This window comes from Mytilus californianus, unplaced genomic scaffold (assembly GCF_021869535.1).
Source record: "Mytilus californianus isolate M0D057914Y unplaced genomic scaffold, xbMytCali1.0.p SCAF_7, whole genome shotgun sequence".
In the NCBI taxonomy this organism is placed as follows: Eukaryota; Metazoa; Mollusca; class Bivalvia; order Mytilida; family Mytilidae; genus Mytilus; species Mytilus californianus.
In genome coordinates, this window is record NW_026262723.1 from 116719282 (window position 1) to 116747210 (window position 27929).

Below are 27929 nucleotides of genomic sequence, written 5' to 3' on the forward strand. Positions count from 1 at the left end.
TTCATTAATAGTCAAAAATTGGACTACATTTTAGTATTAACAAGATCTGGTTGAAGGACAGTTAGATAGAGGTTGGAGATATTCAGAAAATTTTAATCATAAGCTTTTAGACTATTTATGCCCCTGTCGCTAATCAAAGGGGGCATATAGGTTTACCCTTGTCGGTATGTACATCCCAAACTTGGTTTTCATTCTCTAACTTTAGTTTGCCTCTACCAAATGTTATGATCAGATCAAATTCAAATTAGGGTGGCGTCACTTTTACCTTTCTTGAGTTGTTTCCCTTTACAAATGGAAACATTGCTGAATTTGCTGTTTCACTCTCGCTTCAATTTGCCTGAACAAAATGTTGTGAAACGTGTGCACTATGCAAATTACCATGAACACAGATTTAGTTTTACTGTTCTCGAGTTATGTCCCTATATAAATAGCAAAATTGCTGAATTTGCAGTTTCCACACTCTAACTTTACTTTGCCTCAACCAAATGATATCAAACTTACACTCAATGCTTATACCCACAAAACACAGATCAAGTTTGAAAAATTTGGGTTACGTCACTTTCACCATTCCTGAGTTATGACTCTTGCAGTTATACAAGCGGATGGATATGTGTCCCATGGGCATATTCTTCTTTTATTTTACCAAATATTTCCATTTTCATTTCTGATTCTGTTGATATAAGAATAGAAAAAAGTAAAATATAAAAAATACCGTATTTGGAGTTGTCCTTTGTAACTTTGACATACAGGAGGAAATCTAGGAGACATATAAAGACTCATTTTGTATGACCCTGATTACATGTAAGTCTCTCTAATTCTCTTTTTTAACATAATGTTGATATCATTATACCCAAATGTTCTAATGCAAATGAATGGCGAGTCCTTCATCTATCCGTTCTTTCATTTTTTTAGCTCACCTGGCCCGAAGGGCCAATTGAGCTTTTCTCATCACTTGGCGTCCGTCGTCCGTCGTCGTCGTCCATCGTCGTTAGCTTTTTACAAAAATCTTCTCCTCTGAAACCACTGGGCCAAATTTAACCAAACTTGGCCACAATCATTGTTAGGGTATCTAGTTTAAAAAATGTGTCCGATGACCCCACCAACCAACCAAGATGGCCGCCATGGCTAAAAAAATAGAACATAGGGGTAAAATGTAGATTTTGGCTTATATCTCTGACACCAAAGCATTTAGAGTAAATCTGACAAAGGATAAAACTGATTATCAGGTCAAGATCTATCTGCTCTGAAATTTTCAGACAAATCTGACAACCTGTTGTTGGGTTGCTGCCCCTGAATTGGTAATTTTAAGGAAATTTTGCAGTTTTTGGTTATTATCTTGAATATTATTATAGATAGAGATAAACTGTAAACAGCAATAATGTTCAGCAAAGTAAGATCTACAAATAAGTTGTCATGACCAAAATTGTCAGTCGACCCCTTTAGGAGTTATTGCCCTTAATAGTCAATTTTTAACAATTTTTTGTAAATTTTTGTAATCTTTTACAAAAATCTTCTTCTCTGAAACTACTGAGACAAATATAACCATACTTGGCCATAATCATTATTAGGGTATCTACTTTAAAAAATTTGTCCGATGACCCCGCCTTCCAACCATCATGGCCGACTTGGTTAAAAATAGAACATAGGGGTAAAATGCAGTTTTTGGTTTATATCTCTGAAACTAAAGCATTTAGAGCAACTTACAGGTGGCAAAAAAGTTCATCAAATTTAGATTTATCTGCCTTGAAATTTTCAGACGAATCCGACAACCCGTTGTTGGGTTGCTGCCCCTGAGTTAGTAATTTTACAAAAATTTTGCAGTTTTTTGTTATCTTAGATATCATTATAATATCTAATATCTAATACTATTAATTATGATTTTAACCTTATTTTACATGATTTCCAAAGCATCAGTAAATACAGGTGAGCGACACAGGGAGAGCCTCTAGTTTGTTCATCTGTTATATATTTTGCAACTGCTCCTGAACTGATATAACAAATTCTGTCATAATTTGATGACACTTTTTCTGTATCTTTATCCTTAAATACCATTTTGCAGTGCCTGTATTGGTTTTTGGTCCAAATTTTTGAGGTTTCTCTTAACAAATCATGAACTTTGCAATGGTATATCTAGGTGTTTCCCTTTCAAAAGCAGTAGATATTTTAGGGATTGGGTAGTCTGACTGTCTTTTAGTTTTTCTCACCTTTCTCTGTAGAAATGCTTATTTTAAAGTAGCTTGACAGAAATTTGTGGAACTTTCGTACTCTGTACTATATATAAAGCAAAATTAATTAAATACTGTGTACAGAATGTATATATATTAAAATTTGTAATTCGCAAAGATTACATTTAAAATCATATAATAACAGTTCATTGAAATAATGTCACTAGCACTTTCATGCCCTCTGGCAATCTTCAGGCTGCCATGATTTTACAATGTCCGTGACGACACTACCGTTGGTAATGTTCATTATTACGTTATAATAATAGTAAGGGGAGGTAAATCTAACGTGTTTGCGTAGATCCATTTCTTTTTTGCTTAAAGATCTTTATAAAATGTTCTTCCCTTGCTAGTCTTTTATATTTATTAGATTCGTTCATTTTATAGAACGGAAATGCGGTAAAGGAGAAGGTCCGGTAAGGGTCAATTTTGGCCTAAAATGTCAGGTACATCTGATGAAAGATTTTTGACATTTTTCTAACAATTAAGTGTCTACTTCAGTCGATTCAATTAGTTTCTGTGAAAGATTTGAACTGATTTGGTCATTAAAGACGCTCAATTTCAAGCTTAAATGTGAAAAATCTATCAAATATGCCATAAAACGTTAAAAATGTTAATATGTTAGACAAAAAATCATTTAAATCCATCCCTGAGTTCTATCAGCAATTGATTAAAACTTGGATTAATGTAAAGGGTGGACAGACAAAGATCCCACAAACTTTTCTAGATATAAGAAAGCAGATCTTATGGGGCAATTATAATATACAAACAAAAGGAAAACACTTATTGTTTACTAAATGGATTGAACATAATATTCTGTATGTAAATGACATACTAGATGAAAGAGGTTATATATCAGAAAATAAAATATTACTTAAACTAAAAGATAAACGAGATTGGATTAGAGAATTATCCTTAATAAAGAAAGCTATTCCAAAACATTGGCAGAATATTTTAAAGCAAGAAAGCTCATTTAAAACAAAAGTACATATAAAGAATACCAAAAATCTGCAAATACTACTCAATCATAATATCTATCCAGAAATGAGTAATAAAGAAATATATTCAATATTATTTGCCCCTCATAAACAAGAAAAACCTGTAGGTTATCTTAAGTGGGAAAGAATTTTCAAAGAAAATTTTAACATAAAATTAAAAAGCACTCTTAATTTTATATTTAAATACCTAGATAACAACAAATTTAAAATGTTTAAATGGAAATTACTCCATTTCATCCTTCCATGCAATGAATTATTAGTTCAGTGGAAAGTATTAGAAAACAGTTCATGCAATTTCTGCAAAGAAATTGAAAACTATAAACATTTTTTCATAACATGCCCTTATAATACTAAATACTGGCATGAAATATATAAACTACTACTTTATCTTCAAATAAACAGACACATTCTAAGGCTAGAAAATTTAATAACTGGCTATAAAATATCAGATATAAAATATTTTGATATAAACACCCTTATAACAGTTATATTTTTCTCTATATATAAAGCACATTTTATTTCAAACAAAAAAGAAACAAAGATAGATATCTTCAAAATTTTCAAAACGGAAATATACGACATTATAAAATTAAATGCGATAAGAAATATCGAAACCGGAAAAATGTTATTAAAGACATCGACATATTGTAACTTGTAAGTGATATCTGTAGGTAATGAGTATGTTTGACAAATCAACACATGCTACTTCCAGTCTATAATATACCACGAGGAGCCAAAAAAAAAAAATGCATCGCAAATAACCTATTGATTTGTATTTAACATAACTATATACACCTACCTATATATGTATTTCCATTAACATGGTCAAGCATGTAAGTTTGAAAAATAAATCCTTCAAATTATAAAAGAATAAGTAAATTCCAATTACACAGGTATCCTGTGAGAAAGTAAATACACATAATAATCACAAAATGTAACGGTGAAGATCCGTTATTTTTTCCGATTTGTAAGCAGACAAAAAATCAATGAATCAGTTTATATTGACGTTTATTTATATTATGTATTATGTTTAATTGTATAATACTAACATTTATATATATTTTATTATATATTCTCCCTGGATATATAATAATTTTAAATACACAGGGAAACTTAGCCCAATGCTGTAAGCTAAGTAAATTGTTAAACAGCATTTAGTGCAATAAAGATGATTTAATTGTTAAAAAAAAAAAAAAATAAAACGTTACCGGGCCAACTCCTTTTCCACTACTGCACGTTTCTAAATTTTTGCTCACATATTGCATTCGTATGGTTGTATCATGTGTATGTTGTATGTGATCACGGATTCACAAATAATTTAAACGAAATGTAATAATTTGTTGTAAAATGTAGTCTTTGTGAATTACAAATTTTAATATATATAACATTCATTCTTCTGAATATTTTTTGGGGATTTATCTGTGCAAGGGTTTTATATTGCAGATTTGTTGGAGTTTCTCCACATTTATATTTATTTCAACTAGACATTAATTTTGATTATATCTGTTATAATATTTATTTCAACTAGATATTAATTTTGATTATATCTGTTATAATATTTATTTCAACTAGATATTAATTTTGATTATATCTGTTATAATATTTGTTTCAACTAGATATTAATTTTGATTATATCTGTTATAATATTTATTTCAACTAGATATTAATTTTGATTATATCTGTTATAATAATTATTTCAACTAGATATTAATTTTGATTATATCTGTTATAATAATTATTTCAACTAGTTATTAACTTTGATTATATCTGTTATAATATTTATTTCAACTAGATATTAATTTTGATTATATCTGTTATAATATTTATTACAACTAGATATTAATTTTGATTATATCTGTTATAGGAAACATGTCGTTATTGTAAAGAGGATTGGACAGAACATTTTGGTAAAAGATGTGAGGAAATTGAGAAGAAAGATGAAGTTAAGCTCAGACTGCAGTTGTAAGTTTTAAGTTATTTTTATACGACCGCAAAAAATTTGCGTTCGTATAATGCTATCATGTCGGCGTCCGAAGACACATTTGGTTTCTAGACAATAACTTTAGTTTAAGTGGATGGATCTCTATGAAATTTTACCAGAAGGTTTAATACCACAAAAGAAAGGTAGGGATTGATTTTGGGGGTTAAACCAACAGTTCATGAATTAGGGGCCAAAACCAAGCATTTTTGTAGTTTCCAGACAATAACTTGTGTTTAAGTGTATGGATCTCACTGAAATTGTACCACAAGGTTCCATATCACAAAGGGAAGGCTGGGATTGAGTTTTGGGGTAATTGCCCCAAACGTTCAGGAATTAGGAACAAAAAGGGGCCAAAAACAAGCATTTATGTAGTTTCCAGACAATTACTTGTGTTTAAGTGTATGAATCTCTCTGAAATTTTACTATAAGGTTCCATACCACAAAGGGAAGGCTGGGATTGAGTTTGGGGGTAATTTCCCTTAAACGTTAAGAAATTAGGGGCAAAAAGGGGCCAAAAACAAGCATTTTTAAAAGCATTTGCTTTTACTGTCATTGTGTATGGCCATTTTGTTCATCATCAAAATAGAGTGCACACGTTTTTCATTCTACAGTTATTTCAGGATCGAGTAAAACTTAAAAGTATGTGTTTGCTTGATTTTTGTAATGAAAATTAAGTTCATTTGATTAAGCATTCCTCAAATGCAATATTTAAATGGTAGTTTAATAGCTAACCCTTTTACTTAGAAATTTTGATCCCCGATAGGTTACGTAAGAGGCTTCATTTTTGAACGCAGTGATACAGTGAAATTCAGCACCCTCTATCGGCTAATCTCAATCCGTCTTATTACCAGTTTAAAGCGTACCCAACACGGTTAATTTTATTTTTTACAAATTAAATTTTGCTGTTTAAAAAGAATAAATAGGGGCTCTCTTGCTTGTTTAAATATCAAAATACTTTTGTTAATTTAATTGGAGTGTCGTATTGGTAAACCTTACTGTGTTTGTGGATCTGCAACAAGTTGTGTGTATTTCCACATTGTAATTTGTGTTATTAAGACGTATCATTATCGGACAGGTTTACGATGCCCGGTATTTTGTATGGAAACAGTTTAAATGAAACGATCAAGATTTTGATATTTTCTTAAGATATACGGCAAATGCTTTTTCTAACGCTAAAACGCTTTGATTCTAGTTTCCAGACAATAACTTGTGTTAAAATGTTTTGGGGGGATTTTTTTTTTCATAATTTTTTGTTTCTTTTTCCCAAAAATTTTCCATTTTTACATTGATTATTTCTGATTTATATATAAAAACAACAGATACTGATATGACAGGAGATACACACCAAACAGGGTGTTTAACTTATTATATATAACAGATTAAATAAGTATTGTGCAACAGCACAGTATTGTGCAATAGCAAGAAATTTTCAATTGAAAATAAATACAAATCTTTTAACCAATTTTAAATTCAATGGGATTAATTTAAAGTCTTTAATTTTTGGGGGTTCTAACCTTGTATTACTATTTTGGATATTGGGCCCCATTTTTAAATTGGTCTACATTGAGTCAAAAACTTAATTATTGCGGCTCTATGATATGCTGAATCTTATTGTGCATTTAGATTTTTTATTTTGGGCCCTGTTTTCAAATTAGTCCATATTTAGGTTTGAAGGGTCCAAAATTAAACTTTGTTTGATTTCAACTAAAAATTTTTGTGTTTTTTTTTATATATTCTGAATCTAACAATGTTGTTAGATTTTGGATATCAGATCATACTAGGTAAATTAAATGTCCCATTTCAAATTTTTAAGATCTTTGACCACATTTATTTTGTGCCAGAAACCTATATTATGTCAAAAATTTGATCACAATCCAAATTAAGACAGTATCAAGCATGAATATTGTGTCCAAACTTGCCCCAACTGTTCAGGGTTCGCTCAGCAAAGCATTTTATTCACAAATGCACCAGTTGTTGACCTTTCTCAATTTTTATGAAATTTTGCATATACAACATGGTGTTCTGTTTGCACAACTCATTTAAAAGATTTTATTGTAACACATTTTTAGGTCACATGGCCCAAAAGGGCCAAGTGAGCTTTTCTCATCACTTGGCGTCTGTCGTCGTCGTTCGTTAATTTTTACAAAAATCTTCTCCTTGAAACTCGTTGGCCAAATAAAACCAAACTTGGCTTAAATCATTCTTTTAGTATCTAGTTTAAAAAATGTATCTGATGACACTGCCCATCAATCAAGATGGTCGTCATGGCTAAAAATAGAACATGGGGGTAAAATGCATTTTTTGGCTTATATCTCTGAAACTAAAGCATTTACAGCAAATCTGACGGGGTGAAAATGTTTTTCAGGTCAAGATCTATCTGCCGTTGTTGGGTTGCTGCCCCTAAAATGGTATTTTAAAGGAAATTTTGCAGTTTTTGGTTATTATCTTGAATATTATAAAAGATAGAGATAAACTGTATTCAGCAAAATTGTTCAGCAAAGTAAGATCTACAAATAAGTCAACATGACCAAAATTGTTAATTGACCCCATTAGGAGTTATTGCCCTTTAAAGTCAATTTTTCACAATTTTTCGTAAATTTTTGTAATCTTTACAAAAATCTTCTCCTCTGAAACTACTGGGCCAAATTAAACCAAACTAGGCCTAAATCATCCTTAGGGTAATTAGTTTAAAAAATGTGTCCGATGACCCCGCTCATCAACCAAGATGACCGCCATGGCTAAAAATAGAACATAAGGGTTCACTATAGAAGTCTATAAGAAATTGTAAAAAAAACAATTCCAAATGGTCACAACTAGAAAACTAATTTAAATAATGATAAGGGGTCTTCAGTAACTATTTTAGGACTACAATGGGATGACCTGCTTTTAATTTAACTACTGGGCCAAATTAAACCAAACTTGGTCTCAATCATTATTGGGGTATATAATACTATTTATTATGATTTTAACCTTATTTTTCACAGCATTACAATTTATTTAATAACATTTTTTGTGAAATTTATTTTCACATTCACTCTGTTTTGTTTGTATTCAATACATGCAATATAGCCTATTATTATTTTTTTTAAATATTTAGATTAGTCTGTAAACTTTTTTACACCAAAGATTTCATAAATGTTTAAAAAGCATTTAGATAAGGCTTTTCTTATTTTATAAAAAAAAATTCTTCTCTGTTTTGTAGTGAAGAGAAGATGACTGAAGCCAATATAAGAACATGTCATAAATGTAAAGCAAAGTTCACTAAATCAGATGGCTGCAATAAAATGACCTGTCGATGTGGATCAAAAATGTGTTATATTTGTAGGAAACCTAACGTAAGTTTACAGTACCACACAAAATGTTCTATATTTGTAGGAAACCTAACGTAAGTTTACAGTACCACACAAAATGTTCTATATTTGTAGGAAACCTAACGTAAGTTTACAGTACCACACAAAATGTGTTATATTTGTAGGAAACCGAACGTAAGTTTACAGTACCACACAAAATGTGCTATATTTGTAGGAAACCTAACGTAAGTTTACAGTACCACACAAAATGTGTTATATTTGTAGGAAACCTAACGTAAGTTTACAGTACCACAAAAAATGTGTTATATTATATTGTTAAGTCCTATATTAAGAACCGGATTTGTAATAACATAAGCAACACGACAGGTGCCACATGTGGAGCAGGATCTGCTTACCCTTCCGGAGCACCTGAGATCACCCCCAGTTTTTGGTGGGGTTCGTGTTGCTTAGTCTTTAGTTTTCTATGTTGTGTCATCTGTACTATTATTTGTCTGTTTGTCTTTTTAGCTCACCTGGCCCGAAGGGCCAAGTGAGCTTTTCTCATCACTTGGCGTCCGTCGTCGTCCATCGTCGTTAGCTTTTTACAAAAATCTTCTATGAAACCACTGGGCCAAATTTAACCAAACTTGGCCACAATCATCAATAGGGTATCTAGTTTAAAAAATGTGTCCGATGACCCCGCCAACCAACCAAGATGGCCACCATGGCTAAAAATAGAACATAGGGGTAAAATGTAGATTTTGGCTTATATCTCTGAAACCAAAGCATTTAGAGTAAATCTGACAGTGTAAAACTGATTATCAGGTCAAGATCTATCTGCCCTGAAATTTTCAGACAAATCTGACAACCTGTTGTTGGGTTGCTGCCCCTGAATTGGTAATTTTAAGGAAATTTTGCAGTTTTTGGTTATTATCTTGAATATTATTATAGATAGAGATAAACTGTAAACAGCAATAATGTTCAGCAAAGTAAGATCTACAAATAAGTTGTCATGACCAAAATTGTCAGTCGACCCCTTTAGGAGTTATTGCCCTTAATAGTCAATTTTTTGTAAATTTTTGTAATCTTTTACAAAAATCTTCGTCTCTGAAACTACTGAGACAAATTTAACCATACTTGGCCATAATCATTATTAGGGTATCTTATTTAAAAAATTTGGCCGATGAACCCGCCTTCCAACCATCATGGCCAACTTGGTTAAAAATAGAACATAGGGGTAAAATGCAGTTTTTGGTTTATATCTCTGAAACTAAAACATTTAGAGCAAATCTGAGTTGGCAAATATGTTCATCAGATTTAGATTTATCTGCCCAGAAATTTTCAGACAAATCCGACAACCCGTTGTTGGGTTGCTGCCCCTGAGTTAGTAATTTTACAAAAATTTTGCAGTTTTTTGTTATTATCTTAGATATCATATCTAATACTATTAATTATGATTTTAACCTTATTTTACATGATTTCCAAAGCATCAGTAAATACAGGTGAGCGACACAGGCTCTTGAGAGCCTCTAGTTATTTTTGGCCATGGTGTTGTCAGTTTGTTTTCGATCTATGAGTTTGAGTGTCCCTCTGGTATCTTTCGTCCCTCTTTTAAGAAGTTACAGGAGTTTTATTCTGGTGGAGCAATATTGTGGATGTTTTTGCCTTGGAAAATTGTTTAAAAATATCAGATCTAGAGGTCTAAGAGAGGAAAAATTACCTAGATTCTAAAGGGGTTTATTACCAGGTTTACAAGAAAGGAAACATTGTTTCTTCAGGGGATAGGTTGGGTGGGCAATCGTTAAAAATATTCACATCTTTATGTAAATGTTCTGATTTTATCAATTATAAGACATTAAATTTCCAACTACTTAAGCAACATCTCTTTTAAAAGTTGAATAGAAAATTCAAGAGACCCCACTCATAAAGTAATTTCTGCTTGTGAATCAATTTCATTGAAATTTGAGTAAACATTCTGGCTTCAGCACCTGTCCTAATGTCACCTTAAGATTTACAATCTGATGTAAAAGATAATTGATTACAACCCTGTAATTAACTATGGCATCATGTTTTAATAAATCTTTATATGTACGTTATGACAGCATAGGAACAGTTAGATAGAATACGTTGTCGAAACAAACATTAGGAATTGTGCATATGGTTTCATAATGTGTAGTAGCATGTAATATAAAAATAAGGAGATGAGGTATGATTGCCAATGAGACAACTATCCAACAAAGTTCTAATGAAGTGGATGTAAGCAATTAAAGGCAACGTTCCTAAATCAAAGACAACTTTCTTTGTTTGATCCAATTATAGTTTACTGACCTCCGATTGCTATTTGGAAAATGGACTTTGTGAGATATATTTATATCAAAATTTATGATTCTCAAAGACTACAAATGTCACTAGCACTTTCTTGTCTTTTTGGCAATCTTCAGGTGGTGAGATTTAACAATGTCCTTGACGACACTGCTGTTTTAGTCTTTGCAAATTATAAATTTTGATATATACATTCTGTGCACCGTATTAATAGACTTTTGTTATATTTATATATCGTGGATATTTTCTTTCAGATTGATTATGATCATTTCTGTCGGCACTTTAGAGATCCAAACAAAGGCAAACATTGTACTGAATGTACAGCCTGTTCTCTGTGGTCAAATCCTGAGGTAAGTCAATGTACAGCATGTTCTCTGGTCAAACCCTGAGGTAAGTCAATGTACAGCATGTTCTCTCTGGTCAAATCCCGAGGTAAGTCAATGTACAGCATGTTCTCTGTGGTCAAACCCTGAGGTAAGTCAATGTACAGCATGTTGTCTATGGTCAAACCCTGAGATGAGTCTAATGTACAGCATGTTCTCTGTGGTCAAACCCTGAGGTGAGTCTAATGTACAGCATGTTCTCTGTGGTCAAACCCTGAGGTAGGTCAATGTACAGCATGTTCTCTGTGGTCAAACCCTGAGGTAGGTCAATGTACAGCATGTTCTCTGTGGTCAAACCCTGAGGTAGGTCAATGCACAGTATGTTCTCTGTGGTCAAACCCTGAGGTAGGTCAATGCACAGTATGTTCTCTGGTCAAACCCTGAGGTAAGTCAATGTACAACATGTTCTCTGAGGCCACACCCTGAGGTACATCAATATACGACATGTTCTTTGTGGTCAAACCCTGAGGTACATCAATTTACAACATGTTCTCTGTGGCCAAACCCTGAGGTACATCAATATACAACATGTTCTCTGTGGTCAAACCCTGAGGTACATCAATATACAACATGTTCTCTGTGGCCAAACCCTGAGGTACATCCAATATACAACATGTTCTCTGTGGTCAAACCCTGAGGTACATCAATTTACAACATGTTCTATGTGGCCAAACCCTGAGGTAAGTCAATGTACAGAGGACTCTCTGTTGTCAAATCCTGAGGTACATCAATTTACAACATGGTCTCTGTGGCCAAATCCTGAGGTGAGTCTAATGTACAGCACGTTCTCTGTGGTCAAACCCTGAGGTACATCAATATACAACATGTTCTCTGTGGCCAAATCCTGAGGTAAGTCAATGTACAGCATATTATCTGTGGTCAAATCCTGAGGTACATCAATATACAACATGTTCTCTGTGGTCAAACCCTGAGGTAGGTCAATGTACAGCATGGTCTCTGTGGTCGAACACTGAGGTAAGTCAATGTAGAGAGGACTCTCTGTTGTCAAATCCTGAGGTACATCAATATACAACATGTTCTCTGTGGTCAAACCCTGAGGTACATCAATATACAACATGTTCTCTGTGGTCAAACCCTGAGGTAGGTCTATGTACAGCATGTTCTCTGTGGTCGAACACTGGCACAAGTAAATGCACAGCAGGCTCTCTGTGGTTAAATCCTGAGATAAGTCAGTGTTCAGTATGTTCCCTAGGCCTGTGGTCTAATCCAGAAGTAAGTCAATGTATAGCTTGTTTCCTACGGTCAAACCCTATTGTTAGTCAATGTACAGCATGTTCCTCCTGGCATAATTCCTTTAATCCAAGAAAGAAGGGGGAATCATGTTCATTTATTACCCACTCTTTTATCCGCTATTACTCCTGAACAGCATGACATCGTTTTGTGAAATTTTAATCACATGATGTACTTATTTACCTCTTATTTCATTCCTTCATTCAAAAGATATTTGGGTTTAAATTGGCACGTTATGGACTTTGTGGCATTAGCACACTGTAGTATGCATTTGTGTATGTTTCTTCACCTTTAACCCTGCAATGAAAGGTTCTTACAATCTCCACCATATATTGACATTGTGCATCTCTTATTTTGGTTTTTGATGGTAATTATTTTCCCTTTGAACTTTGCAAGTGGTGAAAGGTATAATTTTGGAGCTTTGCTAACAGTTCCTTTTCTATTGGATAATTTAACATTGTCTCTTTTACAGCAAGATGATGAAAGAGCTGTAGCAGAAATAAGAAAAGAAGCTGAAGAAGTTAGGAAAACTATGGGTAGGTTGTTACTCAAGATGAGATTTTATGCTAAATCCACTTAGCTCTTTAGATATTCCGAAGACTTTCTATTTACTTCAATGGAAATTATTGTCGGAAGAGTATTCAAATTTTCGGCAGACACATTTCTATGTTAGTACATTGAATTGATTAATACATGTGAAGATTTCTAACATTTCCTTTTAATTCTGTGACATATTTTCTTCGGAGTCCCATTAATGTGTTGAGTATTCTGATTGATTGATTGATTTGTGTAAAACACCACTTAGCACTATTGGCTATTTCATGGCAGGGAGTTTTGATTTGTAGAGGATGATGGAGATAACCGCTGACCTTAGGCAGGAAAACTGATCCTATTCAATTAAGATTTGGAGTCGAATGCACCTACCACGTGAAGGGCCTGAAGTCACAACCTCAGTGTTGACAGGCTAGTGATACAGTTGTTGAACTACTTAGACCACTTGGCAACAGAGGTCCCCTTTGTTAGACGTTTCTTTTTCTATTATTATTAATGTATTAAGTTGGAGGAGTAAAATTGCTTAATGTAACATCTATCTGGTATTTTTGCATACATGTGTCTAAATTTCAGGTATTTTGGGGTAATATGTTTTCATTTCACTGCATATTAAACCTGCCTGAACATTCACTGTTCATTTAAATGCATTGTACAAGACCATCAACCATGAATAATTAGCGAAAAATTAACTGCGCAATTTAAGGTCTTAAACGTAAAAATAACCAGATATAAGATATTTCACATAAGAAATCAGTTTTTCATTGTAACCAATGTTATAATATACAATGTATTAATCTGTAACATATAATTTGACCTGTTTTTTTTTCTCTATTATTTAGGATATGATGAGAAATTGATTGGTGCTCCAGATGAACCTCCAAGTAAAAAACCCAGAATAGTGCCTCCTGGACACCCTCATGCTCAAGTTGTGTAATATTGGATAAAAAACCCATAATAGTTCCTCCTGGACACCCTCGTGCTCAAGTTGTGTAATATCGAATGTTCAATAGTACAAAATTCTCAGGACCAGTTATGCATAGCACCTTATCATTTATGATCAATTCAATGATTGATTGTTATAAAGGAAAGAGTTGGATGAGGAATTGGAGACAAAGAAGATTGTTGCTGTTTCTTGGATAAACATTTTCTAAAGTCATAATATCGGTAAAAATCTTGTAAAAATGTTTGACTTGTGTGACATTTTATAGTTTTCAATTTTATCAAAAGTTGCTTGTGGCATGCAAATGTGCAAATGTCATATCAGCTTTTCTTATAAGGCAATGTTGAGGTAAGGATGAGATATGAAGTAGTTTTATTTCCAAAGGTGCTCTATTTTTTATTGTTTATCATATTATGTACAGCTATGGTTAAATGTGATGATGAAATAAACAACAGATCTGGGATCACTTCATCAAAATGAAATATAAAAACTGAGAAAGATAAACAAAAGTTAATGTTAAATATGATTTCAATCTGTTTAATATCTGAATGTTTTATAATATCAGAAATCAACAGTTTGGTGTGAATTAGTTGGTTTTGTTCTAAATGAGCAATAAAATTTTTAACTTTTGTTAAAAATACAAGGATAAAGTACCAACAGGGACTATTGTAGATTTGTTTTGATCACAGGTTACTGTAGTATAATACTGTTTGAGATACTTTATATGAGAGAATCCTGAAGTTTGATGGTTGGTGATAAATCATTTTCTGGTTGAGAATCTGCATGTATACCATATTATCTGTAGTGGTCATATAACTGTATTTTGTCTGATTTGAATTCGGAATTTACAAGTCAGAGAGCAAATTGAATTAATTTAGTGCTAAACAAATATGAACGCTATTTAGTGCTAAAAGTTTTACACAAATCACGTTTGTTGTATTTTATTTTACGAAAGAGTGTTGAAGGTTTAAAAACAGGTTGTATGTTATAAATTAATATATATCACACTTTTGAACACATGTTTCATTGGAAATCTTTTTTAGTAAATTTATACAACACATTTTATCAACATTGGCAGAATATGTTTGAAATATTAATTTCCGTTGTAGGAAACATTATCTGTATTATTGATTATAGACAATGCAGTAATCAGTTTATCAGTTTTTTAAATGGATTACAAATTTTAAAGAAACATGTTTTGTTGTCACACATGCTTGTATAAATTTATGTTTGGATAGAATTTTTCATTGTTAGTTTTAGGTTTCTTAAGAAATTCTGGTTCCTTGTTTTAGAATTTTACTGAAACAGAATTTCTTTCTTGATAAAAATATATGAATGATGTAAAAAGAATCGCAATATCGAAATGAGTTAAACCCAGATTGGAATGAAATTTTGTGTTATCATATACAATTCACACAATATAGAATGGACATGTGTAGAGAGATAAAACTTTTTTTTATTTGATAGAATCAGTAGGTCCTTCCAATCATCCTTTTTTACCAAATTAGAATGAGTTAACAATCATTTATCAAAATAACATATTACTGATAGTAGCACCTTGAGTGTTATAGATTTTGTAACAGAGGAGACAAGGCAGGAAACAGAATATGGAATTGGTCTAATTTAAGTTTATTGATTAATAGCGAACTAAATTTTAATCTATGTTGGTAACATCAAAAGGAGAAGTGGAAACCACTTTTGGTCATTCTGTTTGTCTGTCCGTCAAAAGATGCTGAGACACATGATTTCGCAAAGTGTTTTTTTTTGTATCTATGAACAGAAATAATCTCTATTAGGTTTGCAGCTAGATTGTTGAGTTTAGCATGTAAGTTATTTACAGATCTGCTACTTCCTGTTAACCAATAATTTGAAATTTTACAACAGTCATGTTTTAAATAGAAAATGTTTGTCAATCTTTACTTAGCTTCTATGAAAGCAAATAATTACAAAGAAAATTTCATAGTTTCATAAATCATCTTCATCAGCCATGTTTCAGTAAATAAACATGTCACCAATTAAATGCAGCAATACCAGTCCAAACCTGGTATTGGTCTTGTTTTGTTCACATTTGAGAAGTTATTTTTAAGGAACATGACTAAATATAAGATAAAAATAAATTTGACAAAAAACTATATTCTAAAAACAAATTAGTCAATAACCAGCAAGAAATTTAATATTTTTAAGTAATAAGGCTTTTTTCCACAGAGAACAGATAGTTCTGTAAACATTATCAAATGTTTGTGCCAAATTAGAGATTATTTTAGGGAAATATCTTGCGTTGAAAATAAAAATAAATATTATTTGCATTTTGTTTTCATTTTACTAATGAACCTGAAAAAGATGTACTGTGAAAGTACTTTTATTCATGGGTAACAATTTTCATGGTTTGAGCAAAAATTACATGTTCTTGTGTACTTGGATTTTATCTTACTGAAGAAAATAATCGTGTGAAGAATTTGAAGCCATCAAAAAAAAAGTTCTTTATAATAATCGTATGTTGTTTTATAATGATTTGTGGACATTGCAAACATGAACTTGATATATTGTATACATGTTGCAAGTTTGTTGAGACACAGACAAGGTGAGAGTGTGAAGATGAACATGGAAAAAATGTGAGTACTGAGTAGATGAACATGGTAAAAAAAGTCAGAGCGGTGGAGGTAAATATGGAAAAAGGTGAGAGCGGTGTAGATGAACATTAAAAAAAAGGTGAGATCGGTGAAGATGAACATGGAAAAAGAGGTGAGAACAGTGTGAATGAACATGGAAAAAAGTCAGAGAGGTGGAGATGAACATGGGAAAATGGTCAGAGATGTGTAGATGAACATGGAAAAAAGTGAGAGAGGTGTAGATAAACATGGAAAAGAGGTCAGAGCGGTGTATATGAACATGGAAGAAGATGTGAGAACGGTGTGAATAAACATTGAAAAAGAGATGAGAGCGGTATAGATGAACATGGAAAAAGAGGTGAGAGCGGTGTAGATGAACATGGAAAAAAAGTCAGAGAGGTGTAGATGAACATGGAAAAAGAGGTGAGAACAGTGTGAATAAACATGGAAAAAAGTCAGAGATGAAGATGAACATGGAAAAGAGGTCCGAGAGGTGTAGATGAACATTGAAAAAAGGTCAGAGATGTGCAGATGAACAAGGAAAAAAGTGAGAGAGGTGTAGTTAAACATGGAAAAAGAGGTGAGAAGTGTTGATGAACATGGAAAAAGAGGTGAGAGGTGTAGATGAACATGGAAAAATAGTTGCAAGCGGTGTAGATGAACATGGAAGAAGATGTGAGAACGGTGTGAAAAAACAATGAAAAAAAGGTGAGAGCGGTGTAGATGAACATGAAAAAAAGGTCAGAGAGGTGTAGATGAACATGGAAAAAGAGGTGAGAACAGTGTGAATGAACATGGAAAAAAGTCAGAGATGTAGATGAACATGGGAAAATGGTCAGAGATGTGTAGATGAACATGGAAAAAAAGTCAGAGCGGTGTAGATGAACATGGAAGAAGATGTGAGAACGGTGTGAATAAACATTGAAAAAGAGGTGAGAGCGGTATAGATGAACATCAGATAGCAGAAAGATAAGTGAAGATGATCAGGTTTTCTGCATTAAAATCGTTCCAAATATAAGCCAATACAATGTTGACATCTCTGACGAAAAAGATTTACATTGTTTCAAGCGCTGATATAATACAAATTTCTTGATGCAAAACATTAATAATCTGTTTATTGTGATATTTATGGTTTTGTCTCTCTCTTAGAAAGTTTTACACTTGGTTGTCATAAGGAAATTAAGCTTCTCACGAGGAAATGCTGCGATTAGAAATAGTGAAGGAACTCACCAAGATGATATAAGCCAAGGAAATACGAAAAAGTATTAACCGAGAAAAATGACAGTGGGGAATCATAATGACAAAAAAAAGCAAAAGGCGAGAGCAGGAAGTATTATAATGTGAAGAATTTTTTAGCAATTAACTTTGAAAAAAGGCTGAAGAAAAAGGTAATCTAGAAACATTTAAATTTGGGTAAATAAACCTGGAAAAATGTGGGGATGGTCAGTGTAGATAAACATGGAAAAATATGAGTGGTTCAGGGTAAAAAGAAAACCTAGTAAAAACTGAGAATGGGCTAGGGTAGATCAAAATGGAAATATATAAATAGTTCAGGGTAAAAAGAAAACCTAGTAAAAACTGAGAATGGGTTAGGGTAGATCAAAATGGAAATATATAAATAGTTCAGGGTAATAAAAAACATGGAAAAAACTCAAAAATGGGTAGCGGCATATTAACTTGAAAACAAGTGAGGGTTAGTCAATGGAGATCAACATGGAAAACATGAGAGTGGGACAAGAGAAGATAAACATGTGAAAAAGTGAGAATGAGACGGGGAAGATAAACATACAAAACGATGGAGGATGGGTCAGGCTTGATAAATATGGAAAAAATTAATGTGACTGTGTAGGAAAAATGCGAGAGTGAATCAAGGTGGATAAACATAGAAAATAAAAGTGGGTCAGGATAGATAAACATTAAAAAAATAGGATGAGTCAGTTCTTTTTGTCGTTTTTTTGTCATGGCAGTATCGTTCTTAGCATATGAGTTTGAATAAAATTGAGAATGGAAATGGGGAATGTGTCAAAGAGACAACAACCCGACCACAGAACAGACAACAGCAGAAGGCCACCAACAGGTCTTCAATGCAGCGAGAAAATTCCCGCACCCGGAGGCGTCCTTCAGCTGGCCCCTAAACAAATATATATACTAGTTCAGTGATAATGAACGCCATACTAAACTCCAAATTGTACACAAGAAACTAAAATTAAAAATAATACAAGACTAACAAAGGCTAGAGGCTCCTGACTTGGGACAGGCTTTTTGTCCTTTTGCTATCTTCCGCTTCTCTTTTCAAAAATGATAAAAAGACAAGATTTTCAGTAGGTCAGCAAAGCTAAAATTGGCTGTCTACTCCTTATAGAAGTTATTGCCATTAAATGATGATTTTTACCCATTTTTGCGAAAACTATAGTAAATTATTAAAGAACCTGTAAACAGAAATATGACTAGCAAAACATGACCAACATAAATGAGATTTAAGTAACAAAATTATATTCTAGTAATGAATGTTGTCCATTGATGAAAATGCATATAGATCAAGGTGAGTGACACGGGCTGTTAAAAGCCTCCAGTTTTTTTGTATCTTTATAACTTATCACCGGGTGTGTACTTACATGAGCAACACGACGGGTGCCACATGTGAAGCAGGATCTGCTTAAACTTCCGGAGCACATGAGGTTACCCCCCTTTTTTGGTTGGATTCGTGATGATCAAGTCTAGTTTTCTATGGTCTTTTTTTCTTTTTTAGCCATGGTGTTGTTCTAAGTAACATTTATATTCAGTTTATGGTGAAAGAACTATCAATATGCAGTTATTGAAGTGTGGTCGAACTCTGAGAAGTGTAATACCCATCTATTCACAGGCTAAAAATGCCTAGGAATATTCAATGTGGAAAACAAACTGATAATGACATGGCAACATATGAAAATGATCAAAATACAGAGAGTAAACATAACACAACACGGAAAACTTAAGTATAATTTGCTCAATCCTCTTTTTACCAGGGACAGTGGTGTTACAGCACAACATAAAAACAAAATGTAAAAATCAAATTCAAATGGCTTAATTTAATAAATCGGTACGAAGCAAAATTTTCCAACTTATCTAGAGAACAATATACATAAAACACTGATACATTTCCTCTCACATTCAAAGTGCACACCATAAGCATGTAATATGATAAGATTCCTCACAGTGTATGCTATCTCTGCGATAAATTAAAGTTTGCAAAGTATCTGCCATTGTCATCACAAATAAAACCTGAATATTCATTAAAACAAATACATTTAGGATCCGGCAATCTATCCTCTTCACTCATCAAAAATCATCAGTCAAGGACAGTAACTCCTATGAAGAGTCAACTAACAATTTCAGTCATGTTGACTTAATAGTAGATCTAGTCCTGAAGGTTAATTTTGATATATACAATTCTTTCAATCTACTCAAGTGTCTGCTGAAAAATGCAAAAATGGGCACAACAAGTCTTTCAAGGGCAATAACTCCTAATGGGGATCAACACACAATTTTGTCAATGTTGCTAGATTGTAAGTCTTGTCCTACTGATCATCTATGCTTCACCTACTACAATTAAAATTACTATTACAGAAAATGGTCTAAATTGTCATTCAAGGGCAAAACTTTTATAATGAATCAACTGACAATCTCATCCATGTTGCCTTATTAGTAGATCCTGTTCTGCTGGTCATTTTTGTCGTATACAGTTTTCTATGTTTTTAATTGTCCGCAATATCTGAACCCAAAACAATTGTACATTAGTCTTTTTAGTTATCTCAAAGGCAATCATATCACATCTCTTTATTCCTACATCTAGTAGAATTTGAAGGACAAAAAGAAACACTTATCATTTCACTACATTCTCATGAACATTGGACCTTTACTAATATATGTCTTGTTTTATGCACCAATTAACCGACATTATTTTGGTCTGATACAGTCAAGTTTTCAAATCAAATTTCACAGCCATAAGCAAAAAATAGGACATTTTACTTTTAATCAATTTTGACCATTGATAATTTTTCTCTAAATTGTCTTTGATTATGTTACATGATCTCTTATTGATTTCTTAAAAGTAATAAAGAACAAAATTTATAAATCTCATTTTAATGAACACTTTCTACTATCATTTTTACACAAATCTATTCAATTAACGACGAAAGTCCACTATTTCTGGCATTTTCAATGATGTCCTTTAATTTGTGTTTTTTAGGAAAAAAGTAAACATTCATCCATTCTTCAGTAGCTGCCTCATAGAATACTTCTGATAGAGATGACTGAAGTCGTGCTTTCAAGATACGAAAACTCTCCAATAACCTAAAAAAATAAAGTAAAGTTTATTGAAACCAGTGTGTATATATTTATAGGTTGCATTTCTGTAAATATGCAATGCAACTTCCCATAGGAATTACTTTTACACCTAAAACTATGCCACTTTTCCATAATTTTTTTTTTTTTTAAATTGTATCCTGAGATAGAAAAATTCATATACACTTCTTTTTTTTTTTGCTAAGGTCAAAACAAAGGGTTGTGCTGCATTCTTTATAACATTTTTCTGCCTCAAACTTCTTAGAGTTTAAGCTTATATTAAAATTGAGTCGTACTGAGAGCTTGGTACAATTTCAAGTTTGACACATTGTATATAGACAACTGTTTATGGTGAAGACCATATTATGTATGTGGATGTCCTAGACATTTTTGTGATGTTTTCATTATTGCAAAAATTACGACGTGATGGGTTTAGCAAAAATATTTTATCTGAATCTTTAAAACTTTTTATAAATTTCTTAAGAGAAATGTAAGTTTTAGAGGGCATACAATGCAATTTTCTTTATAATTAATATTTCCAAGGGGCATAAAAAAAGTTAATCGGTACAAATTTGTCCCAAGACATTGCTGATATAAACCTTAGATATCGATTTGATAAAAATCCAGCAAGAATTGTACATTTAAGAGCACTTACAATACAATGTTCTATATAATTCTAATATGACGTTCTTCTTTCGCTTTGGAAACAAAGCCATATTCTAATTTCATGCTAACACTCCGTATAAAGATATTGACAAATATAATGCCTATCCATCTTAAAATGAGCATAGAGCCTGGCATGAAAGAATTATTTCTTAATGAAAATATATCCAGGGGCACAACTCTTTAAAAAATATTTGATTGGCACTGCTGATGGAAACCTTTGATACAAATTTTATGAATTATTCATGAGAAAGTGCTCACAAGACCCTGATGGATGCCCGGTAATTCTATGTCCCCCCAATGCGTCACACATTATTCATATGCAGCTTTTCCTGAAATCACAATAATGAATTTCACATTTGTGTTATGGTATAAAAATTGCAAAAATAAATGCTTTCAAACATTTCTGACTTTTATAATAACTAGAATCAATAATAATGAACTTACTTTGCTACAGCATTCAGTAATGGTCCTACATGGACAGGATTAACAAAGTTTCTCTTTATTTGATATTCATTCATCCAAGTAAATATGCTATTAATAGAAAAGAGTTAATATTTGATAACGCTTAACTGATTGACACATGTGCAAAAATACGCAAAATACAACCGCCATGCATGTTTTTTCTCTCTTAATCAATTCAGTATGACCATCCTTAATTGATATATCAAAATAACAATTTGTATTTAAGCTATATCTGATTCGTTAACAAATGCGGATGATGCTTAAATCCTGACTTCCCACATGTGATATTATTTTTGTTTATAAGGTTACTGGGCTCAAACAGGGGATAAATTTTTCTATCAAAACAATCATGTAATTACATAGATTTTAAGTATTTCTATAAAATCACACTTATTTTTTTTTAACAGAAATATTAAAAATGTAAATGATCAGAAGTCAATAAGCATGACTGAATTGCCAGATCCTTGCATAGTGCCTTAAACTGAAAGAATGAAGGTTGATGCAACAGCAATGTAAATAATTTAACATCAATCATCTATCAATAACACTTTTCATAAAGACAACAGAAACATGCACTCGAATAATGTTAAATTTCAAGTAACTGGAACAGGACTCTATACTTCGTGCATGATTTGGATATCTACAAATTCTTAAATATGATTATTTGAATATTTTTCTCTTGTTAAGGCTTTGATAGACCATGTTGTCATAACTACTTTCGTAACATTTGTAAACCCTATGTCAACTTGACTGAAATATATGTGCCCTATATACATGAATGGAAATACAAACAAGTCTAAATTGAAAACAACATTCAAACCTATGATTGCGTTGGATAAAAACCGCAATCTTTATACGTGTGCATGCAAAACAAAGGAGTAGGTCCGGTAAGGGCCGATTTTGGCCCCAAATTTCAGGTTCATCTGATGAAAGATTTTGGACACTTTTTAAACACTTAAGTGTCTACTTTAGTAGAATCAATTTATTTATGTGCAAGATTTTAACTGATTTAGTCATTAAAGACGTTCATATTCAAGCTTAAATGTTATAAATCTATCAAATATGCCAGAATATGTCACTTTTCAGATGGTTTTTGTCAAAAATGAAAGTGGCCGCATCCGTGTTCATCCTCAACCTTTATATATGTTATGTATTATCATCAAATACAACTTACATTTAAATATTAAGAATGAACACAAATGCGGCCACTTCCGTTTAAGACGGACACAGCCTAAAAATTAACTCAAATGCAAAAATTATGAAGATTTCAGTAATTTAGCATGACTTAATGATGCTAGTACCCGATAAATATGCATTGTATTATCAAAAACAGCCCAAAAGTATGTAACAGAAGTATTCTAATTTCCAATGAAAAGCTAAACATTTTAACAATTTTGTAAAACTGCTATATTTTGGGGCCAAAAAGGGGTCTTACTGAACCTACTCCTTTCTTGGTAGAGTGGTCTAAATACAGCACAAACAACATTTTCCAAAAGACCAAAAAAGTGAAAAAGTATATTTTAACAAAACGCATTTGACTAGCAGGTCGAACAACGGATGCTCTTAAACAAGGATCCGGAAATTTTTTCACACAATTTCGGTCATTTAGAGATGATTGAAAAGTTGGTGCCCCTTTCAAATTGTTGATGTCAAACTAGATTCCATTTCCGTTCTCAATTTTATCATAGCATCAACGAACTTGTATTGATGTTTCATCGCATTTATTAAGTAAATTTCTTACCATTTTTCTAAAAACCTTCAAGAACAGTTTAGGGAAGGCAACAGTTTAAAATTGAAATGATTTTAATGACTCAAAATGGTTAATTTCTCAGACATTGCTTACGTTTCTTTCGATTTGACAAAAATTAAAACCGGAAGTTTTGCGATAATATTAAAGAACGAATAATTCCAGATTCATTTCCGGGATTCGTTTTGTTTATCAAATTGACATGAAATCACCGGCTTCTTTTTATTTTATTACCTTTAAAAGTGTTTGAATATAACAGATTATAGTTGCACTTTTTTATTTTAGCATGAAATCAATTTGCATTTTACGATTAAATATTTAATTTGCTGAAGACAATTTCACGCATGCGTATCACATAGTAAATAAAGCACATGTGTTACTCATGAAAAAATACTTTTTTCTACGTCAATTAAAGTAAGGTTTATTTTTAAATCAGAATTGATGATTGTCTTTGCTGAAAGTAATTAAATAATGAATACACTTGTCAGGGAATTTTAATTTCTTAAAGATATTATTCTGAGCTTGTGATCAATGTGACCAATTGTCAGGTGTGAATTAAAACCACAGGTAAAAAGTGATTAGCGATCATTAGCCAATGTTTCCCGGAGGCATTGATATAGATATTAGGAGGGCCCTCAGGATTATCAAACTACTGGAGTGGCAGTTTTATTACAGGAAAGGGATTATAAACAAAAACAAGTGATCACAAGTGGAAAATGGCGATTAAGAAACCCGATTTCAAACATTAAGTTAATGAAATGACCGAAATTATTTCTTTTAAAAAATGAAATTTGTCCTAAATCGCAATTACTCGTTTAGAACATATAGCTTTCATCTTAGGACATGACTGGCAAATATGACCGTCTCCGGACCCTTGCTCTTAAACCCTGCTGACTGCCATGGCGATTGCCAAATAAACGGATCACCAGATGTAAAAATGGATCTTAATTATTAATTTAATACCAAACAGAAAACAATAAACTTGCGGAAAAGATGGTATACCGCAAACATAAGGTGCAAAAATTTGTACACCATATCCGCATTTCGACAATTAATGTCTCTTCAGTGATGTTAGGAATCAAAACAGTTTTTGGAAGGCCATATAATTTACCTCAATTTGGGATTGACTCTTAGATTTTGAAGAGTCAAAATAGGATGAACGGATCATATAAACCCGAAGGCAAATATAGTACAAGCCCAAACAAAAAATATAAACAAGTCTAAATTGAAAACAACGTTCAAACCTATGATTGCGTTGGATAAAAACTGCAATTTTTATACGTGTGCATGCAAAACAAATTTCTTGGTAGAGTGGTCTAAATACAGCATAAACAACATTTTCTAAAATACCAAAAAAGTGAAAAAGTATATTTTAACAAAATGCATTTGACTAGCAGGTCGAACAACAGTTGTTCTTAAACCCTGCTGACTGCCATGGTGATTGTCAAATAAACAGATCACCAGATGTAAAAATGGATCTTAATTATTAATACCAAACAGAAAACAAAAAAAACTTGCGGAAAAGATGGTATACTGCAAACATGAGGTGCAAAAATTTGTACACCAAATCCGGATTTCGACAATTAATGTCTCTTCAGTGATGTTAGAAATCGAAACAGTATTTGGAAGGCCATATAATTTACATGAATGGAAATATATATATACCTCTCATTATGCATAAGATCTTCATAGGAAGCCTCCAGGTGATTGAAATCCAGCATATCTCTGTAGACTTTATGTCCTGGGAAATCACAAGGAGGTGCTCCTAAACTGTGGAGAGAAAATTTATGTCACTTAATACTCTGATATAATACTAGCAAAAGTCCAAATCAATGTTCTGTAATACTCCAGTCATGTTAGGCTAGAAGGAAGATTTACTACTAAGACTTAATACTAGATTTCTATCTCTTTGATATTTTCTGTTTTTCTGTAACAACATTGGTAAATATAAGTACATAAGTTTTAACGCACTGTCTTATAAAATATAGCTTCAAATAGTTCTTCTCATTGGCATTCATATCACAATTCCATATTATATATCTTTAGTGTAGAATGGCTCATATACAGTGTAACATCTTCTTATATCTATTGTAAAAGAGCTAGTCAATCAATAATGATACTTCCTCTATACATGCTCTAAGTATTCTGACCTTTTTGGGACGTCACGATTTTGCCTTTATTTTTTGCTGGAATTCAGGATTGAGCATTCATTTTCACGGATTTTACTCAATATGGACACAGAAATTAATGATTAATTTTTTGTGATCTGGGAAAGAATGCTTTATTTTTTTTTCAGGAATTCTTTTCATATAAACAGCAATTTCACGAAAAAAACATTTTAAATGAAAAACATTTGATGAAAATATCATACAAGGCATTTTTGTGTAAAAATGTTAAGTAATTGGTAAACAAAAAGATGATGAGCAATGAATCTGAAAATACCTCACACAGTAAAGCATGATCACAAAAAGCTTGATTTCAAATTTCAGGATGCTCTGAATTTTAGGCATTGAGAAAAAAATGTAACCAAAATTTTATGGGACAGACTAATGGCAAGTGGAACTGATATAGTTTGAAAGGAAAATGTAAAAAATACTTCATACAAAGCATTTATTTTTGTGTAAAATATATAAATATTCAGTAAACAGGAAGTTGATGAGCCTGAAAATTTCATTGGACAGACAAACAGAAACAGAGACAGATGTTAACCAGCATTTCCTGCCTCCTTTGAATCTTGGGTAAAAATACATAAAATTCAAAACTTTCTTTCCCTAATTCATTATTTTTTTAGAAATTAGTATCTGATAGCAAGATAATCTTATCATGTATTGTCTGATATAAAAAAATGTTTGAAAAGACTGAGATACCTGATCAACCAATTGGTCAGTACTTACCACTGAAATGGACTGATAGGCAGGTGAGATTTAAACTTGAGAAGATCAGACACACCATTGTGAAGGTCATTACTTACCACTGAAATGGACTGATGGGCAGGTGAGATTTAAACTTGAGATGGTCAGACACACTATTGTGAACGTCATTACTTACCACTGAAATGGACTGAAAGGCAGGTGAGATTTAAACTTGAGAAGGTCAGACACACCATTGTGAAGGTCATTACTTACCACTGAAATGGACTGATAGCTTAGGCAGGTGAGATTTAAACTTGAGAAGGTCAGACACACCATTGTGAAGGTCATTACTTACCACTGAAATGGACTGATAGGCAGGTGAGATTTAAACTTTAGAAGGTCAGACACACCATTGTGAAGGTCAGCATTAAATGTTCCCTTGTTTAACACAGAGAGACAGATTCCCAGACTAGGTAAGGCTTGTGGTAATAACTCACATAGAACAGCATAATGGTCATACCTACAAAACAATAATTGTATTTCTCTAATTTATTCACTATTTTCACATTTACCAACCGACTGTGAAAAAATTGTTCTCCTCAATAGTGAAATATCTGTTCTCGGCAAATGATTGGTCGAAATTTAATTATGGCGTCATATTTTCTTGGTATTTTCTAAATTTCCTATTGTGACATCATGAAAAAAGGTGACCATACCTGATGACGTCGCATATAAAGAACACATCTTTCTACAAATCTTTGAAAAGGAAGGATAAAAATCATTAGAGAAATATAGATTCCACAACTGCAACAAGTGTGTAACGATATTTCTCCACTCGAGACAGTTAAAGGAGAAGGTTCACGAAGGGTAAAAATTGGCCCTAAATTTTTTATGTTTTTTAAATTGGGCCAAAAAATTACAAATTTCACATAGAAAGACTTGTGATAATACAATTAAGACAAAAACATATTTTTTTGGCACCTTCCTTTAAAATTTATGAAGCTATGACCCCTTAAATAAACATTATTTGTATTTTAAGGTCAATTTTGGTAAAATTTTAATTTTTTTGGGTATAATTAACCTTGGCCGCCATCAACGATCCAAAAAGTTTTTATATTGATGAATTCTATATCAAAATAGGAATCTTTTGGTTACAAAACATTTTGGATCGTAGGTGGCGGCACAGGTTTTCCTAAAGCTTTAAGGTCTGAAAATTGCACAAAATCATCATATTTTGATAAAATATCCAAAATGGGCTTACTTTGGAGAATATTATGTACTTTTATGAAAAGAACTGATTAATTTAGCACAAAGGCTTTTGAAATAGACCC

At 32.4% G+C, this 27929-nt stretch overlaps 3 protein-coding genes across 4 annotated transcripts in view; 2 read left to right on the forward strand and 1 right to left on the reverse strand.

The window, feature by feature from the left end:
- The window catches only part of LOC127708954 (uncharacterized), a 208916-nt gene extending 192670 nt beyond the window's left edge, over positions 1–16246 (forward strand). Inside the window, exon 19 of the mRNA XM_052214167.1 lies at positions 15416–16246. The gene's annotated coding sequence lies outside the window, so the exon portion shown is untranslated. The remainder of the gene's footprint in view (positions 1–15415) is intronic.
- LOC127708955 (E3 ubiquitin-protein ligase RNF216-like) overlaps positions 1–16246 on the forward strand; it is an 85561-nt gene extending 69315 nt beyond the window's left edge. The window contains exons 12-16 of the mRNA XM_052214168.1: positions 5085–5182; positions 8404–8536; positions 11068–11163; positions 12920–12983; positions 13839–16246. Of these exons, the coding sequence (XP_052070128.1) occupies positions 5085–5182; positions 8404–8536; positions 11068–11163; positions 12920–12983; positions 13839–13933 (486 nt within the window). The 3' untranslated portion in view covers positions 13934–16246. The remainder of the gene's footprint in view (positions 1–5084; positions 5183–8403; positions 8537–11067; positions 11164–12919; positions 12984–13838) is intronic.
- A 4408-nt stretch (positions 16247–20654) lies between these two features.
- The window catches only part of LOC127709338 (hexosaminidase D-like), a 40934-nt gene continuing 33659 nt past the window's right edge, over positions 20655–27929 (reverse strand). For both annotated transcript variants that reach the window (XM_052214809.1, XM_052214808.1), the window contains exons 11-14: positions 26954–27118; positions 25412–25516; positions 21982–22068; positions 20655–20880 (exon numbers count right to left, since the gene is read on the reverse strand). In XM_052214809.1, coding sequence (XP_052070769.1) covers positions 20706–20880; positions 21982–22068; positions 25412–25516; positions 26954–27118 — 532 coding nt within the window. In that variant the 3' untranslated portion in view covers positions 20655–20705. The remainder of the gene's footprint in view (positions 20881–21981; positions 22069–25411; positions 25517–26953; positions 27119–27929) is intronic.